Source organism: Chanos chanos, chromosome 14, assembly GCF_902362185.1.
Source record: "Chanos chanos chromosome 14, fChaCha1.1, whole genome shotgun sequence".
NCBI lineage: Eukaryota > Metazoa > Chordata > Actinopteri > Gonorynchiformes > Chanidae > Chanos > Chanos chanos.
Genome location: NC_044508.1, coordinates 17,231,142 through 17,249,633, shown reverse-complemented (window position 1 = coordinate 17,249,633; position 18,492 = coordinate 17,231,142). Strand labels below are relative to the sequence as shown.

General features: G+C 42.2%; 1 protein-coding gene across 1 annotated transcript in view; it reads right to left on the bottom strand.

Annotated features, from left to right (window-relative positions):
• Window positions 1-836: 836 nt before the first annotated feature.
• The window catches only part of anos1b (anosmin 1b), a 34,821-nt gene continuing 17,165 nt past the window's right edge, over window positions 837-18,492 (bottom strand). Inside the window, exons 3-13 of the mRNA XM_030791975.1 lie at window positions 17,908-17,970; window positions 16,044-16,251; window positions 15,718-15,902; window positions 11,475-11,604; window positions 8,138-8,343; window positions 5,938-6,073; window positions 4,273-4,438; window positions 3,476-3,554; window positions 1,966-2,134; window positions 1,273-1,505; window positions 837-977 (exon numbers count right to left, since the gene is read on the bottom strand). Of these exons, the coding sequence (XP_030647835.1) occupies window positions 837-977; window positions 1,273-1,505; window positions 1,966-2,134; window positions 3,476-3,554; window positions 4,273-4,438; window positions 5,938-6,073; window positions 8,138-8,343; window positions 11,475-11,604; window positions 15,718-15,902; window positions 16,044-16,251; window positions 17,908-17,970 (1,716 nt within the window). The remainder of the gene's footprint in view (window positions 978-1,272; window positions 1,506-1,965; window positions 2,135-3,475; window positions 3,555-4,272; window positions 4,439-5,937; window positions 6,074-8,137; window positions 8,344-11,474; window positions 11,605-15,717; window positions 15,903-16,043; window positions 16,252-17,907; window positions 17,971-18,492) is intronic.

Here is an 18,492-nt window from a genome sequence, read left to right as displayed (position 1 = left end):
TGACTCATTTGACCTCTTGTCCCAGTTCTCTAAGAGGGCATTGTATAAGAGACATTCTCAGGAGGATGTCATCATTCAAATACTTCCTTTATAAACGGACCAAATCTTTTTGTTTTGAACGCAGAAAAATGGGCTCCTGGGAACACGCCCCATTCTAAAATATGCTTTACAGATTTCAGAAATGTATTCGCATGGTCTTAGTCTGGCAGAGGAAGCGCACCTTTAAATCTATGTATCTTTGTGGCTTTCCCTGAGGTGAATCTGCTATTTTTGAGATGGGAAATATATGGTGGCAGTGAGATCCCATAGTGAGTGTGTGAACTCTGTTTTTGCTCTTATGTTGCGTAATGCATCATAATCATGTTAATGATGTTTGCAATGCTGTGTGTTTTCTTTGGGTGCTCTCCTTGTAAGGGCTTTCAATTACTCAGCTGCTTTTCCAGCCCAGCATGCAGTTAAATCATTACCTTCACAACAACACAGCACCATCTCCGTTTAAACGGCCTAAATGTTGAAAGAAGCCCCATACTGGGAGATCAAAGCACCAGAGACCTCATTTGGTGATGTAAGGTTGGCATGTCGATTCAGTATACCTTTGGCAGCTATTAACTACATCTAGGCCTTCTGGATAACATCAGCTTAACATTGTTGGGCTGGAAACTGAGCTGAAGGGCGGTTCTGTGTTCCCGTCATTAAGAGATGCCGTCATTACACACACTGTAATGTGAAATCTGTAAGTGTTTGGAGGAGCAGAGGGCAAGACATGTTGCTGATGTTCACGCATAAAGAGGTGTGTGTGTGTGTGTGTGTGTGTGTGCAGGAAAAACCCAAGTACCTCATAAAGATGTGCCATTGAGTTGGGGTGTGTGCAGCATTCTTGCTACTGATGGGCCGTTGCCTGTCTCAGACAGAACCTGCACCTGGGCTTTATACACACTCTCCGGCTCCAGGTGGTCCACAGTGAGCGACAACTGGTCCTGAGAAACACACAGCATTCATCAACAAGGAATTTAACAGCTACTTCACTCTGTGTTCCATCCCTCTTCTCTGATCTATAGATACATATCCCTCCGTTATGTCCTATCATATCATATCATATCATATCATATCATATCATATCATATCATATCATATCATATCATATCATATCATATCATTGTTTAAACTACATAAAACTTAAAGTTTTCTTTAAAACATCGACATGACTTTGATTTGAATAGTGTTCTTTTGATGAATCTTGTATTGAGAAACTTGTGCAATGTCATAACTCACTGGGGGTAAAATATGAGTTTGGGAGATGAGTGTGTCCGGGGGCTCGTTGGCTCTGTTGTTGCCGCCGGACACTTTGATCCAGGAGAACTGGAAGCCCGTGATTGGGATCTGGCCTGGGACCGCCTCTGAAAGCTGCCAGCTAAAAACCCCCTGCACGGAACTGTTCACTGCCTGGAACACAGCTGCCAGCCTCTCCGGACGTGGATGGCCTTTCTTCATCTGCAGGGGGCGCTCTAGGGTAAGGGACCCAACCAAAGACTGTAAGGCAGTGGCTCATCATCTATGTAAGCATCATTGCACTGAATGACTTTAACATTCTCATTTAATGGAATATGGATGTGTGGGCAGCACATGACAGAACAAAATGTTTAGTGTGGGTAAGCCCGAGCGCTAAATATTCATGGTTAATTTCAATATAATATTTCCAACAGCGGTAGTCTTATTGACCATATAAATGTTCCAGAAGCTTGGATAGCATTTTTCATAAGTCTATTTATTGAGAAATATCTTTTTTTTAATAATAGTATTGGAACAGCTGGCTCAGAGGGTATTTCTGGCTGTTAAAAAATGTAGACACATATAAAGTCAGCAACATTCATTTTTGATCTTGAGGTTTCCAACAGCAGTTGGCTTTCAGTCACCTTCAAAAAAATACTATTGCGATTGAGAAACTGCGAAATGGACTGCCGATACCTTCCTTGGCACAGGAAACAGCTTTCTTCCCTCTGCCTTTCAGTGAGGAACACTGAGGGGTCGTAACAGAGGTCATGGCCTCCAGCCTTTGGCCATGTTCAGATACGGGCATGACACCCACCCTGTACTTACAGGAAAACAGCAGGCCAGTGATGACAAAATGGGTTCCCTGAGAAGAAGAGAAAGAAATTAGTATTATAATTCAAGAGAGTGTGCAGAAAAACTAATGAAAGCAATATAACCGGTAATGGAACAAGTGATAAAAAAAAGAGAGAGAGAGAGAGAGAGAGAGAGAGAGAGAGGAAAACAAAAAACAAATCACACACAGACAGAGCGGAACACGAAAGAGAGGAAAACGAATGGACCCAGAAATATGGATGAACTGAAGTTTGTGAAATTGAATTGCACCCAATGTTACAGATGGAAAAATCAGATATTTTGATTCCTATTATCTGGCCAGTATTTATGTCATAAGGAGGCAGGTCGTACTTTTCTCATTGTTTCTTTACGCCGGCTGCCAAACGATGACAGATCACTTTCAGAAATATAACTCAGCTGGCTGCTACAGTGGTTTTTTGGTCATATTTGTCAAAGTTTTTTTTTTTTTTTTTTTTTTTTGGTACATCATCCCTTCAAAAACAAAAGAACAAAGCAAGGTGTCTGTCTTCGCTCCGAGGACACAGCATGCTGAAAAAAACAGCAGATGTTTACAAACAGGGTGTAGCTGTTTTTCAGTGACGTTATCGTTTCTTTCGTCGCGACGGAAAAGTAAGAGGTTATTAAAGATTTTTCTGTTTAATATTATGATGAATGAACTGTCTCTGAATTCCTTTTGTATTTGTTGGATTTGTTTGGCAAAGCTCAAACGTCAAACCCTTGCGCGGTGAGGGCATTTCAAGAGTGTTTATGAAAGTCGCTACTTTCCTCAACCGAAAGCACGTTTCATGGGCTCACCACATCATAAACCTTTATATCTGGAGTTTGTTAGTGATTAATATGCTTCTGCAGTCAGACAACAATGATAACCTTTGAAATTGTACAGCTCAAGTGGTAAATATCATGCATTCCTATGTTTATTAAGCAATATAGATTTCCTCTCATATTCTCACCGGGGTTCACCCATGGCAGCACGCATCCATTAAATGATTCGGGTTCCTATCTAATTATCCAGCTGTCACCAACATCCTTAGAGTGTGGGGATTTAAGACGTGCGTGTGTGTGTGTGTGTCTGTCTGTGTGTGTGTGTGTTTTAATCTATTTAACCACTAAAGGGCAGTTGCGTGCCAATACTTTTTTTCAAAGCTGCCTTGCTGGTGTGAGGAGGAGTGGGGTAGATAAGACAAGGATATCACACACGAGATTTCTCAAAGATTCTCGAGATTCTCAAAACCATAACGGAGGCCATAATACATTACCCTGTAATCGTATATTGATTATCAGTTCATTGTGAGGTTTTCAGTGCCTGACATGCATAGAGTCTCTGTTTGACACAGGGAAGCGGTTAACCCACCTGAACAGTAGCTTGCTTCTCTTTCTTGGTCACATTATTGGCACACACCTCTGGATACCATCTCAAACGATACGAATGGCTTTGGCTTTCTCCTGTCGACACAAAATAGGATGAGTTAGGTGGTTCATCCAGAAAAGAATGCAAAGTGGAAAGGAAAAAAAAAAAAAAAAAAAGTACTTTCGGAGGCCAAGGCGGGAGAAGCTGCTTTGACAGTCCTCCCTCTTTCCCTTCTTCCCTCTCTGTATCTAAGCAACATTACATCTTTCATCAAACCCATCTCCCACAGTGCACCAGGTTGTCTGAAAGCCTGAGGAGCCATCTCCTTCACATCTGTTTCCCATTCCAGAGCCATATTGATATTATTAAATCTGTCTCCATGCTTTTCTTTCTCTCTCTCTCTCTCTCTCTCCGAGAGATAACAGTAAATCAGCACCCGCTATTTACAACATTCACTGGTTCCAGCACAATCCAGCCTTTGAAGCCCATTGTGTCGCCAAATGGGTATTTTTGGAAAACTCTAACTAAGCAAATTGGAGATCATCTGTCGTAGAACTGATTAAGAACATGCACGGTTCAGACAGTCAGGGAGACTCAGTGCCTTTGTAAATGTACTGCATCGTGGCCTTTCTCTGGCTTTTTGCAACACCCTTTTGAGTTGAGATGTGAGTTAGACGTTCAATACTGGTTCATGTTATTGCAAGAGAGTCCGTGGATCTGCTTCGAAACTGAAATGAAGCAGAAATCCAAATCATCAAGCTGTGTCGTGATTTTTTTTTTTTATCCGTTTATTTATTTACTTGCCTTGTTGCCGACTCTTCCAGAAGACCTTGACCTGGAGCTGGTTGTCATGGTAGTGGGGCGCAGCTGCTTCCAGCCGTAGGATGCTGGGAGTGGAATGGGAGAGAGGAAGCTCGTTGGAGAACTCCCTGGTAATAGTCCCTCGGTGTGGAGATCCTGAGGAATCTACTTTTAGGAGGATAAGATTTAAATTCAGAGTGGGATTCGTTTCAGTCTCAAGCTTCTTCAAGCTGAGTGATCGCTTGGCGCTGAGCATCACTCTTTGCAAAGAGATCAAAGACAGGGAATGTTTTTCAAAATGACTGTAAGGTAGTGTAAGGTAAGAGGATGACAACTCAATTCATATGGATAATCTCACAGCAACTGTCAATGTAATACACAGGTAATAGCTGCTGACATTCCATTATAATCATCTGACTTAATAATGAATCTATATGCTTTGCTGTAAAGTCCACAAATAGTTATAATATTAGTTTATGAAGGAATAAGATGTGGGTTTCTTTTTCCCAGAATGCCTGTTGCTTAGACAACGGTCCATAAAATAATGAGACCCTCATTGTATCTGCACAGGGCACTGAGAGAGAGAGAGAGAGAGAGAGAGAGACATATCAACATAGCAATGTTTTATATGCCAACAAGGCTTTTAGGGGCCACGTGAGAGAAACACCAGACGCGCTGAGAAAAAGGAACGAAAAAATAGACATATAAAAATGTGCGTGAGGGAGGAAAAAATAATTGGGAGAACCGTGGAAATAAAATACATATCTCATTTAAAAAGTATTGTAGCTCTCTGTGTTATTTTAGTTTGCCATAACACATTCTAAAAAATACTGTGAGATGCCACAGCAAGAGCTTGGAGGTCTTAAGCTTCTGCTTAATGCCTCTTTGCTGAGTGTCTGGAATTAGTTTTGGCAGAATTAGTGGAAGATTTATAAAGGCTAATTAAAAGCAGAAACAACAACAACAGGGGGAAAAAAAATCTCCCCTTTGCTGTTGACATGTAGCCAGGTTTCTTTGGGGTGAGTGACAAACATAAGGTTAACTGCTGCCCTATTTTTTTTTGAGGGGGGGTGTGGAGGGGAGGTGGGGGGGGGGGCTATATCAGGGCACACTCATCTCAAAGTCTCCCCTTTGGTGACCCATGACTGAATTGGACCCAGATAAGCGCTGATCCACAATGCTGATACAACAGAGGAATTTGCTACTTATGGAACAGGTTAACTCTTTTCATCTTTGGAAAATAAAAAAAGGCTGAACTCAATTTAGGTGCCAAAACCACAGCTCTGAAGACAAGGAAAGCTTCCTCTTACACACTAGTCTTTGCTGCCTAGTGAAGATTTCCAATGTTTTTCCGAAAAGCTTTGGTATTCCGGAGTTTTAAGTTAAAATACTGATACACTGCAAATGAGAACAAAATTCATCTTTTATTTAATGTAGGTTCAGTTTAACTACTTCTTAGCCCTTTAAAACTCTAGATATTTCACATTTGACAACAATATCAAATTTATACTTCTTGCACAACCACTTTTGACATAGCTGTAAAATAAAGTTTTGGCAAACGACCTAAAAGCCCATTAATGGATTATGTTCTACTGAAAAAAACCCTTCAGACACACCCAAACATACATGGGTTTTCATTTCCATGGCTGAGGTACAGTCCTTACCTGTAGGTGCAGTGGAGAATGAGAACTGGGCTCGGCTGCTCTTCAGGCGTTTCTGACCCCAGTAAGAGATTGTCTGGATCTGAACCAAATACGGTGTGTTTGGCTGAAGACCATGGAGCTCCAACTCTGTCTTAGCCTGAAGAACATCAAACAAACAGGGCCACGCTTAACATTAGAACAGGTTACGGACATCAGGGATCTTACAGTGAGATATAACATAGCGGCACTGAATCATTAGATCTGCGTCACATATAATATACTCATATAATCCATACACAGTAATCATCAGTTTGTGATGTGAAAACAGGTTATACTGTCAGTACAGTCCAGTGTCGCCATATTATGACTAATCGAAAATTATACAGTCATTCTAAACTATAACTATGTTACTTATCATGTGAATTTTGATGGACATAATGTCACAACACTTGTATCTAAAGACTGTTTGTGCTCTTTACAGTCTAAGTCAAAGCACAGTGGCCTGTGGGGTAGTTGATAATGTTGTGACTTGAAGAGTTAAAAGCAAAAAATAATAGCAATAATAGCAAAGCCTGTCGCACGAATGTCAATTCCGACTTTAGTGGCGAATAATAAAGTTGAGGCTTTTCATGCTTCTCCATATCGCCAAAAATATTTCACAGCACTCGCATGAAGAAGCCCAGAGGAATTTCTTGAGTTGCCCTCTCATGTCATTTTAGAGGACATGTTATGATTTCCAGAAACCGTTGCCTCTTTTCGCTCCTCTGGAGTCCATGACAAATCACGTTTCACTTCAGATAATGTAGCGAAAGGTGAGCAGGGCCTCGAATGTCACGCTGTAGTCTCTGGTCTCGCTGCGGGTGCTTTGGTACGATATGTTGTGATTTTAGTGAGTGTGGAGAGAGAGAAAGAGAACGAGAGAGAGAGAGAGGGAGAGGGAGAGGGAGAGAGAGAGGAGGTACTGCAGCTGCAGCTATTCTGTGTGGGAATGCGGTGGGAGCTCTTGTAAAAATTCCCGACAATCTTAAGCTGGAGGACCCGACTGCCATCGGGAGATGGAATAAAAAAAAAAAAGGTTATGAGATTTTAACTGAACACAGCCAGATTCTCTGTTACCCCTTAAACAGCTCATGGAGAGTTGGCTTTCTGGTTTTGGAGAGTAGGCCTATTCCAAAACAAAACTCCCCTCCATGAATTAGACCTCTGCTGTTAGCTTAATTCTTTCTAGAAATTCTTTGGGCAAAAGTAAAAGAATTTACCGTGTACAAGGCATTTCACGATGTGTACCTACATTCTCATTTTGCCTTGGAATGACAAAGAGATATCATAACACTTTCTATATATAGTAAATTCATTTGTGTTTTTCAGAGTAAACAATCCTTTTTATACTCCCAGGCTGTTTAACTGTGAGGTCTCACATCTCATGTCATTTTCAATTACTTTTTATAATGAAAAAAAAAAAAAAGGAAAAAAAAAATGTTTTTTTTTTTGAAACCTCACTTTTAAGTAGTATATGAAAATTGGTTTTCTTTATGGGCTACTGTTCAGTAAAATGGATGATTTTCTCAGACCAGAAGTTATTGCATTGTAAAAACAAATTACCTAATCAAAACCATTTGAGAGCAACGGCTTGAAGGAGACTGCTTAGGTTACAGTAGAGTACGATGATCACTAGAACAGCTGCTGTCTTTGTTCCCTGGGCTTTGTGGGGAGACATAAATACACCAGCTTGCACTTTATTAGAATGCAGGTGGTGTGTACGAGTGTAGCACCTGCGGAGCAGCAGATGAAGAGAGCTGCTTGACACTGGGCAGAGAAACGACACATTCCAATAATATTCTACTCTATTCACTCCGTTACCTTTGCACCCCTAAAACGAAGCCTGGGAGATGCCGTCCTCCTGCTAAGGCAACGGAGTTAAGTTCATTAGGTTCAGCTTCAGTGAGGGCTATTCTGATGCACGAGAGGGAAAATTCAAAACTAGCCCGAGAGAAACCTCAAAACCAATGTCAATACTTGACCGCCTACCAGGTTTAGCAGGAACCAAGTCTGATGTGACTTTGCTGTACTTAATATTTTTTGACAAACAAAATTCAGTTAAAGTACCCACAAAATGAAAAGGTAAGACAAACAATACAGCAGTAAGATATCAGTGTGGTGCCAGAAGGCCCTGTTCTATTCAGAAAGGTGATGAGTAGGAGCTGTGCTGTGTGGGCCTTACCCCATCCGTCACCCTGGCGTTCTCCCTCCGAGTCTGGCCCAACGGGGGGCCTGCCCCGCGGGCACTCCAGGTCACCTTGTAATGGTGGACCACCAAGTCATCCTCTTTGGGGGGGTCCCACAGGAGGTGAACGGTCTCTGTTCCATCAGCCTGCACGGTGTGGTTCCCTATGCGGATGTTCTGCGGTATCTCTGGTGGGAACGGATCTGTGGACAGAGGGAGCGGAACTGTTTTTTTTTTTTGTTGCTTTTTTTTTTAAATTACTGTTCCCCATCATTCTTCCTCTGATTATTTACACTCACCTAGCACGACCCTGAGAGAAGGGGATGGCCACAGAAACCAGGAAAAGCACTGAAGGTTGCAAAGTGAGTGCCTACAGAATTTGACAGCTCAGCATTACAGAGCACTGGAGAGATGAATTTACCTCCACGAGGTCAAAAAGTGGAGAGTATTTTTGGCCGACTTTGATGTTGCTGTACAGAAGTTGTCGGGGAGACTTTTGGCACAGGGTGGGGGAGGGGGGGGGGGGCGGGGTCAGCAAAAATAATCAGCTTTGAAAACAATGAATCTTACCTCTATCACTCTTCTGTTGTCTTTATCTAGGAGTCAGAGTGAAATGTGAAGGAAGGAATGTTTTGTCGATTTCCATTCGTGGACATATCTACTGGGTGGACGGGTGCTTGGGAGGGATGTACAATTTTTGACAAATTCAGTTTCAACATTCCAGTATCTTGGATTTACTTACTCTCAAGATAGTGTGTCTTTACCATAGTACAATATTGCTCTCATACGTTTAATACCCTGTGTATATAAGGAGACCTTGGTTGTCTAGAGGACTGTTCTTTTATCTCTGTCCAGTAATATTTTTGATGAAGTCTAAATCCTCAGCACTGTATCAGTTAACATTAATCTAGTCTAGTAAAACCAGCGCTGAAGAGTGTTCTACCTGAGATTAAAACCTCGTCTGAAAAGCCAACACCCTTCCTCCCCCCACCCCCCCCAGGTTTACCGTAACATAATTTAACTTGGCATGTTCTCAAGACGGTTTAAATTCAGCGTCTACGGGCTGTGTTACAGGACATGGCTTTGATATGGTGTAGGAGCTACTGTATGTGTGTGAGAGCTCGCCAAAGGTCAGAGGGAGATGTAAACTGTTACAGCAGTTTGCCTCCGGGGGTCGGCTTCTGAACAGGCCCCGTTTGGTCTCCTGCTCCCATTGAAGTCGGCCAGCGCTTGGCATCTTTAACCAAAACAAAGGTTTCATTTCATACCGTGAGGTGATTCTAAACAAGGCAGAAAGGCCACACGGCGAGTTTTAAGGTCACCAGAGGAAAACTGTCACTTGGATTTTTCCTCACAGAGTTATAAAGCCCACAAGGGAATACTTTCATCTCCTGGTTTCCCCTAAACGACGGCAGTCGCTCGTGTGACCCTTGACCCCTACCATTCTTCATGCTCCCTTCATCTAATGGTAATTTGAAGAGTGCTGGATGTTTAGTTGCTCAGTGTAGAGAAAACAAAATGTGTGCTGTCTGGACGAGAATTTCTTTGCTCATGTTAAATTCATTCTTCCTAAACAACCAGGTCCGTTTTGAAGTGTGCTATCACTGTATTAAGTTATTAATATCTTGTTAGGCTGGAAAACAGGTAACATTAGAGTAGCTTGGCTAGGGCTAAAACACAGCCATATTCCAGCTATTCGCTATTCAGATGGCAACAGAATCCTATTGAGTGAAAAGCCTGACTAACAATAAAACTGGCTGAGGTTTATTAACTGGGGGTGGGGTATAAGGCTTTTTTGACTTTTTTTCTCCGTCTAATTCGTTTCAATTCCATGATAATCCCTGAAAACACAGAAGAAGGGCTGGTTCCAGCCCTCACCGGCATTGGGTTCCGCATTACCTCAGTCTGTGTGCAATTATATTTTGGATGAAGTCTTAAGATGGGCTTGTCTTTGAAATAGTAAAATTCCAGCATCCCTGTGGTCACAGATGATTTAAGCCATACTGTTCAGCACCAAGATTTACCAAGAAGTATCAAATGAAATCAGATTTACTGATCTGAACAAACATGGCAACAAAATGCAAGTTGGGTTGCCTTGCGACTAAAATAGACACCCAGGAACAAGAAAAAAAAAAACATTCGAAAATATTATCCATCATCACTCACACATGTTTGTTGCATCCATGGGAAAAGTTTATTTCTGGGTGCCTTCCCTTTTGCCATAAAACATGTTCGACATCAGAATTGTTGTGTGTAGGCCTAATATTTTAAAGTCAGCTTGTGTGTGTGCGTGTGTGTGTGTGCGCGCATGTGTGCGTGTGTGTGTGTGTGTGTGTGTGTGTGTGTGTGTAAGGGACTGTAGCTTGTGTGGGTTTGCCCTTGAATAAATGTGAGTAGGAATGAGTAAGTGTATGTGTGTGTGTGTGTGTGTGTGTGCACACGCTGACTGGAGCCAGATCAGGGGGCTGTTAGGCTGTGATACATTGCAGGCTGTGGATTCCCGAGGTTTGTGGGAGAGAGAGAGAGAGAGAGAGAGAGTGAGAGAGAGAGTTTGACTGAGGTGGCGGACTCTGGTGTTGCAGTGCTCTTGTGGTCTTTCATTCCTCTCTGGGAGGATTTGGAACCTGTCCCACTACACCCCACTCATTCTCAAATGTGCCAGTGTGTCGCAGTGAAAAGTTTTTTTTCTTTCTGTCAGCACTGTTTGGCTGTTTGTTCCCAAACCAACAACTGACAAGGGCTGAACTTTGAAAAGGTGCAGAGGACGTTAATCATTAAAAGCAGTAATATTTGGATGTATTAAAATGCAAGACTTTACGGGAAAAATACCCGTAAATGTGAACACAGCCCCTCTGATACATTCATTACAGAGAAATTACAGAGAATTTTCCCATCAGTGACTAATACTATGCATGCTCCAGTGTGTTCCAGTGTATGAAACATTGCTAAGTGTTTCAAATATGACTTGATCTGGATTAAAACAAAATCCAAAACAATTTCACATAAATCCATAAAAGGAAATAAGAGCCACTTTGTATTCAAATATTTACTCTATTCAAATAGTGACTCTCTGAGAGTCTTCAAATAATTAGTCACATCTTAATGGATTAACTTCAAATATTATAATAAAGGGACAAAGGGTATTCATATAATATTTATCAGTCTTCAGCTAATATTTACGTACCATAAAGCATAGTCAGCCATGCATTTATCTCTGGTCTTTTTCTTGTTCAAAAGGTTCAAAATGTTACCTCACAACAAGAAGCTAACAGAGAAAAGGTTGTATGTGAACGGCCAATTGTGTGGCCTGTAGGAAGCACAGACGCCCTCTCACCTCGTGCTGAGAAGAAATGCTTGCTGGGAGTGGTGAAGCCGCGTGTGCCCTGGCTGTTAACTGCACTGACCCTAAACTGGTACCACCTGTGGGGACGCACATCCTTAAACACGGCATGATCCTCCATAGTCTGAGAGACAGAGAGGTGGAAAGAGAGAGGGATAGAGAGGGAGAGAGAGAGACCGACAGATAGAGAGAGAGAGAGAAAGAGAGAGAGAGAGAGAGAGAGAGAGAGGGGGTTTTAATTGAGATAACTCAGCCCCTTACCCAAAGGGGGAAGGTCTCTATTGTCATATGAGCACTAATAACAAACTAGGAGTGCTGAAAACCAGAGAGCCACCACCCTGTCCATTCTCTAGCTCCTCTATACCATTATATCTCTAAGGTTTTGTCCACACACTCAGAAGGAAAGGACCCAGTCAGCTGTTTGTTCTGCCTTTCCTCATTTCCACAATCAATACTCACAGGGTTATCTCACTGAAATGCTGACAGATGGCTGATTATCAATAGGTCTGATTGAGAGTTTGTCTAAGTGGAGTTTTGGGTGTGTTGCACCCATATGCATCGATGCATAGTTTGAATTTCATTGTTCCGTCTCCTTTGGAGTCTATGAGTCCAGTAACTGATGTAACTGATTGCTATAGATGATGTAAATATCGTTCACTGCGTGAAAAGAGGTGTATTCGGCCTGGAATACTCCTGTATATTCTCGGATACTCCACAGATTATCGGCTGTATCCGTCAGTTTGCAGCTCTGTTACGCGGCATGGAATACTCCTGAATATGTACCGTGTTTTGGGGTCTGCCTAGAGCCCTTAGTTGCCATGGTGAATAATCCCTTGGGGGTGCTTGGAAGGGAACATTTGCACTTCACACCTTGGGCCACAAGGTATCCTGCAATTGGTCAAAAGTCTTTCTTTGGATTGGTGGAGCAATGTCTTGCCCCTCCTCTAAAACCCTTCCCCATTGGTCCATTGTGGGTCCCCAGACATGAATTCATATGGTTTATATAATAATAATAATTATTATTATTAATATTATTATTATTGGTGGTGTTGTTTTATGTTCATAGGTAGATTGTATAGATAGTCTGGCAAACAAAAATGAATTACACAAATTTTATTATAAATAAAGCACATACAGTATAATATAAGGCATATAAATTGACAAATTTTATATAATAAATGTACAATATATAATAGAATAGAATACATTAGAACAGAATATACTGTAATATCATAGTATATAATACAAATGCTTTTGGGAGCATAAATGAAACTCTAAATGTTGAGCATTCCCAAGAACAACCCAGCTTCCGTGGTCTCTATTCTGAATGCAGACAACTCTGTGCTAGGCGGGAGGACCCACGCTGGCCTTCCATCCAAAATGGCGGCGTCCTCTTCAGAAATTATCTCTACTGATGCGGTCCTCCATATGGCAGCCTCTTCCTCAGTTTAAAGACCACTCGCTCTGGCCTTGAGCAGATGCAAAACACAGTGAAAACAGAAATTAGATCACTGAAAATAGCAAATGGAGAAAAAGTCTAAGTACTACTAGGGAAATGATGTTTTGACTTACTCTTCTCCTCCTTTGCCTCATTCGAGTGGCGATCCTGCCCCCCTTTTTGTTCTCTGGATTCACCCGGTAACTCTTTCGAATAGTCTCAGTCGGTCTTTCAGGATGCTAGAGAGAAAAAAAAGCGGAGAAGAAAGGAAGATTGATTAAAAGTTCGTTTAGAATTCCAAGCATTGCTATGAAACAATCGCGACGATATAGTCTACCAACAAAACACGCTGTCCTACCTTGTCCGTGGATCATATCTGTGCGTGTTGTTTTCAGCATTATGCATTATCCGCACAGATTCCTGTAGAAGCAAAATTAATACAAGAGTTAAATTCAACCACATTAAGGGATAAAGCAGATAAAGAAATGTGAACAGAATGCGCGGCAGTCAAAGACGAAAGCCAGAAGGTTACAGAAATAAACTTACCGAAACAGAGTTATTCCCCGCTCGTCTTCTTTTCTCGGGCAGACTCCTCTTGCGCCTCTTTGATGGGACTCCATCCTGTCCAACCGCCGATTAACATTCTCCATGAGCGTTTACTGCTGTTCAGACATCTTCTTAAAAAATGCATTTAACGGGGACACCAGTTGTTTGTTTTCGTTCGGACTCGGCGTTGGAAAAATTGGATATTCCCGGCGCACGAGTAGCCTCTCCACACCGCTGTCCGTTCGAAAACTTAAGTGTTCTTTTGCAAGCCATCTTCAAAATGCACACTATCGACAAAATACGGAGTACAACTTCTGTAATCCTTCAGTGACTCGCTTCTCCTTACCTTACTACAGGTAACCCCTTCCCCAAAGCAAATTTCGCGCTGCAGTTGCACACAATGCTATTGGTTACTGTCACCCTACGCCATGCACGCACAGAAAACTGATTGGACAGGACTCAACCTTAGATTCTAAGTGGGTGGTTTGAAAACGGGGCGCGTCCTCGTACTGAGGAGAGACATTCCGAACAAACAAGCGAGAATCAACAACAAAAACTCCTATGCCCTGTAAACTTTTTTTTTTTAAGTCCTGTATCCTTTGTCCCGCATCCTTCATACTGAGATAATGTCCCGCATTTTCGCCGGTCGTTTGGTTTTTAACTGTCAGAAATAACAAATATATGGATCCATTATTTTACCCGCCCGCACATGAGCATAGTTTCTAATCTATTTAATAGCGCTATGTCAAAAGCAGTAAAAATGCAACATAGGCGAGTTTTTTTAAAAGCCTTGCTTTCACCAAATGGCTGAGAGGAGAGCGTTGAGGGCGGTCATCAAGAGTCTGTGGCGGCCGTCAATCAAACTGTGCAGCTGTGGGGCCGACGAATTTCTTTGCTACGTCACAAAAACCAAACTTAGTAAAACTTTACAGATATGAAGATAAACGCTGTCAGCCGACGTCATGGTCAAAAAGAAAGGAAAAAGTTATTTTATCCCTTCTGACCATGCTTCTCATCCAATAGAGATTTTGGCTTGATATAAAGATTTGCATTGAAATTGTTTTATTTTATGTAATATTTTATTTTGAGCCTTATTTATTCTTATAGTTGGATTTGGTCAGGGGTTTAACTTGAAAGACCTGAGCTGTATGATGCCTGCTGCTTTGCTTAAGTACAGTTGCCTTTAATGGGCCTGTAATGGCCAATGCATGTTGGATGTCTATCAATACAAGTGTATACAAGTGTTTCTTATACAGTTAGACTGACATTATATCTAAGTTTTACATCATCTCTCAGCATTAGTAACATGTCCCATATTGTCCCACACAAACTTACTACTTGTCCCCCATTTGGTCTGTTTGCATCTGGTCACCCTGTACCTTTGACCCCAAGTAAAGGACAGTTGCATAACCATCAAATATGTAATTAATGAACCTCTCATTTAGACTTTTTTTAAATTATGTTTTCAGTGTGTTTTTGTATGCTCCATTTGAAGTGTCCATTGTAATTTACCTGCACGACAGAGCAATGACATAAAAGGCTACATGGGCCTACCACTGCTATATTATACACCATGCAGCACCTAAGAAGTTTGTGTGGTTATCAAAATATTGGCTAAATATTACATATAGGCTAACTGCTAGAAAGTTACAGTGAGGAAGGGGGGCAGGCTTCTATACCCAGTCCCACCTAGACCACTGACTGTTATTAGCATTTGAAAGGCCAAGCCATCAGCTAACGACTGTGGTCACGCGGATGCCTGAAAACTGCCGTCTAACAGCTGTATTCGGACATTTGCAGGAGTTTTCAGGTCCGCATGACAAAGTTCTGCGGGCATCCGAATACCTCCGGAAAACAGCAGGTTTAGCGGAAGTTTACTTTGTCCGGACATTTCCGAATACACCACTTTTCACGCAGTGGTTAATGTGCTGGAATAGATCATTAACAGTGACTCTGAGTCAAACTAAATTAACGGCAGATGCATGGTGGGCTTTTGCAATGCTCTAAATCCTTTGAAACTTATATAACAGTCAGTATGCTAAGTGACCATTTAGGCTTAAAATTACTTCATTTCACCCATGCATGGTGCAGTTATTACCAATTTTCCATTCATACTTCATAGAGACTGAAGTCAAATTGGCTTGTTAAGCTTTGCTCATATAGCCAACGCAATGTGAGTGTGTGTGCGTGTGTGTGTGTGTGTGTGTGTATGTGTGTGTGTGTATGTTTATGTGTATGGATGTCTGTTCCCACCATAAGCACAGTCTGCCAGGTGGAGGCGTCATCCTCGCTGGGGTGAATGCCATAGTTCCATCTCCTCTGTAGGACATACAGAACGGGCTCAATCGACACGTTGAACTTGGACATCCACATCACCTCTAGTTGTCCATGCTGGTCTTCTTGGAAGGACATGTCTTTTCTTGGCTTCAAAGGGACACCTGAGACAGTTCAAAGAAACATTACAAAAAATCTTGCCTCTGATGTCCTGCAAAAATACAATTCAAGCCTGAAATAATACAATTCAAGCCGTTATTTTCATAGAAATTAGTGGACAGTGTGTAGAGAGTAGCCAGTCCTACCCTTAAAGAGGTTTGCAGGGGCCTGGCAGGTGTGGCCACAGCCATTGGGGCAGCACTTTTTGGTTCCAGAACATTCTCTGTCGGCGCTGCAGCTTTCCACGCAGGCAGCGGCGAAACCCGAGGCTCTCTGAGGAGGAGGGCAGTCGCCCTGTTTCTGAGTTTGCAGTGACACCAGGAACTCAGCACTGGTCAAACACTCATAATGCCTCTTTCAGTGGAGAGAGAGAGACAGGGAGAGAGAAACAGAAAGAGAGAGAGAGAAAGAGAGAGAGAGAGAGAGAGAGACAGACATACAGACAAACAGAGAGAGACACAGAGAGAGAGAGAGAGAGAGACAGACAGACAGACAGACAAACAGAGAGAGAGAGACAAAGAGAGAGAGAAAGAGACAGAGATAGAGAGAGTGAGAGAGAGAGAGAGAGAGAGAGAGAGAGAGAAAGAGACAGAGAGAGAGAGAGAAAGAGAGACACAGAGAGAGAGAGAGAGAGAAAGAGACAGAGAAAGAGAGAGAGACCGAGAGAGAGAGAAAGAGACAGAGACAGAGACAGAGAGAGAGAGAGAGAGAGAGAGAGAGAGACATACAGACAAACAAAGAGAGACACAGAGAGAGAGAGAGAGACAGACAGACAGACAGACAAACAGAGAGAGAGAGACCAAGAGAGAGAGAAAGAGACAGAGATAGAGAGAGTGAGAGAGAGAGAGAGAGAGAGAGAGACAGACAGAGAGACAGAGAGAGAGAGATATGGTGGTTAAAACCAGCAATGCATTTGGAGCCCTGGTGTATGCCACTGTGGTATTCATTAGCTCTGTTTCTGTGGGGGACAGACATTCTGTGTGTGTGTGTGTGTGTGTGTGTGTGTGTGTGTGTGTGTCTGTGTGTGTGTGTGTGTCTGTTAGTAATGTCTCTCTCTCTCTCTCACACACACACACACACACACACACACTTGCGCTACTCCTGGCAATGCTTATCGCCTCACAGAAACTCACTGAAAAGCAAGGGCTCCCCTCGTAGGGCCACATCTGGCTACGAAGGCCCTCTGGCAACTATGCATTTGCAAAACATCTCCAAGAATTACTTAACACTTCTCCGGTTTGGAGCAGAGAACATGTTTCTTTCATTGGGTGAATCACAGAGTTGGGCAAACAACAAAGGACCTTAAGGCTTTGTCTTTAATACTGGGAGTCTGCAACTTACGCCGAGGCACTTTTTTACCCCAAAGGGTTTCATACACACAACAGTGAGGCTGACAGATCTCAAACTCTGTGGGCGTGATGGATGTCTCAATTAGACTGCTTCTCAAAGATAATGATCTTTGAATCTTAACAAGATGTGAATCTTTTGTCAAATGTAGTGTAAGGGCAAAAGGACATATCTAATATGCCCGAATCACCTTCTGTTTTCTGTTAGAGGAACTATATTCTCTTTGCTAAATACACTACTGCTGTGAAGTGATGTGACCAAAGGCTAGCCTTAATCAACTCTGAAAAGTGGTGACTTTTTTTTTCTTTAGTGTAATGATTTAACATCACCTTTCAGAAACTTTTCTTTCAAAGACACAGACACACACACATACACTCTCACACACATACACACGTACGCACGTACACATGCGCACGCGCGCGCACACACACACACACACACACACATCTGTCTGTGTTCTAGAAGGATCTCTTTGCCTTAGCATGACTGTACTACCTGTCTCATATGATATTTTACCATCTGCTATTTGGCAAATATTCTTCACTCTGCTGGTTGCTTATATATTGGTTCATTTAGTCTTCTGTCTCTGGCACTGTATTAACAATCTCTAGTCATCCAAACATACTGTGAGCCTAAAACCCATTTTTGGTTGGAGAGACTTACCTCACAGGCCTTGTGAGACAGGGTTCTTCTTGTTTCCCATAGTTCTTTGCATGGTTGTAAGCACTGCAGACAAACAAATAAACAAACCTGAGGATGGCATGTAACCTTTTTAAAATGCCACATCCAGCGAGCCACAGAGAGAAAGAATGTTTGGTAGTGAACAGAACACACAAACATCCGCACCTCCACACAAGGACAGCAGTGTTACTGTGGAGACTTTTCAAGGTCACATTTAGTGTCTGCGTTACGTTTAATTAGCTCTGTATAGACATTACCAGATGAATACAGAATACATACATTTGCATTAAAAAAACAGCCACTGCGGTTTCAAAGATTTGTCCAGGTTAGGACAAGTAGAGGCAAAGACACTGGATATGTTTGTTAAGAGTTTAGTGGATATGAATATGTTTACTGAGAGTCAAATTTAGTGAGTCTCTGTGCGTGTGTGCATGTGTGTGTGTGTGTGTGTGTGTGCGTGTGTGCATGTGTGTGTGTGTGTTTGTGTGTGTGTGTGTGTGTATGTGTGTATGTGTGCAGGCTGTGCATTCATCCATTTTCCCCCTCTGCTCTTTTAATCTTCTGTTC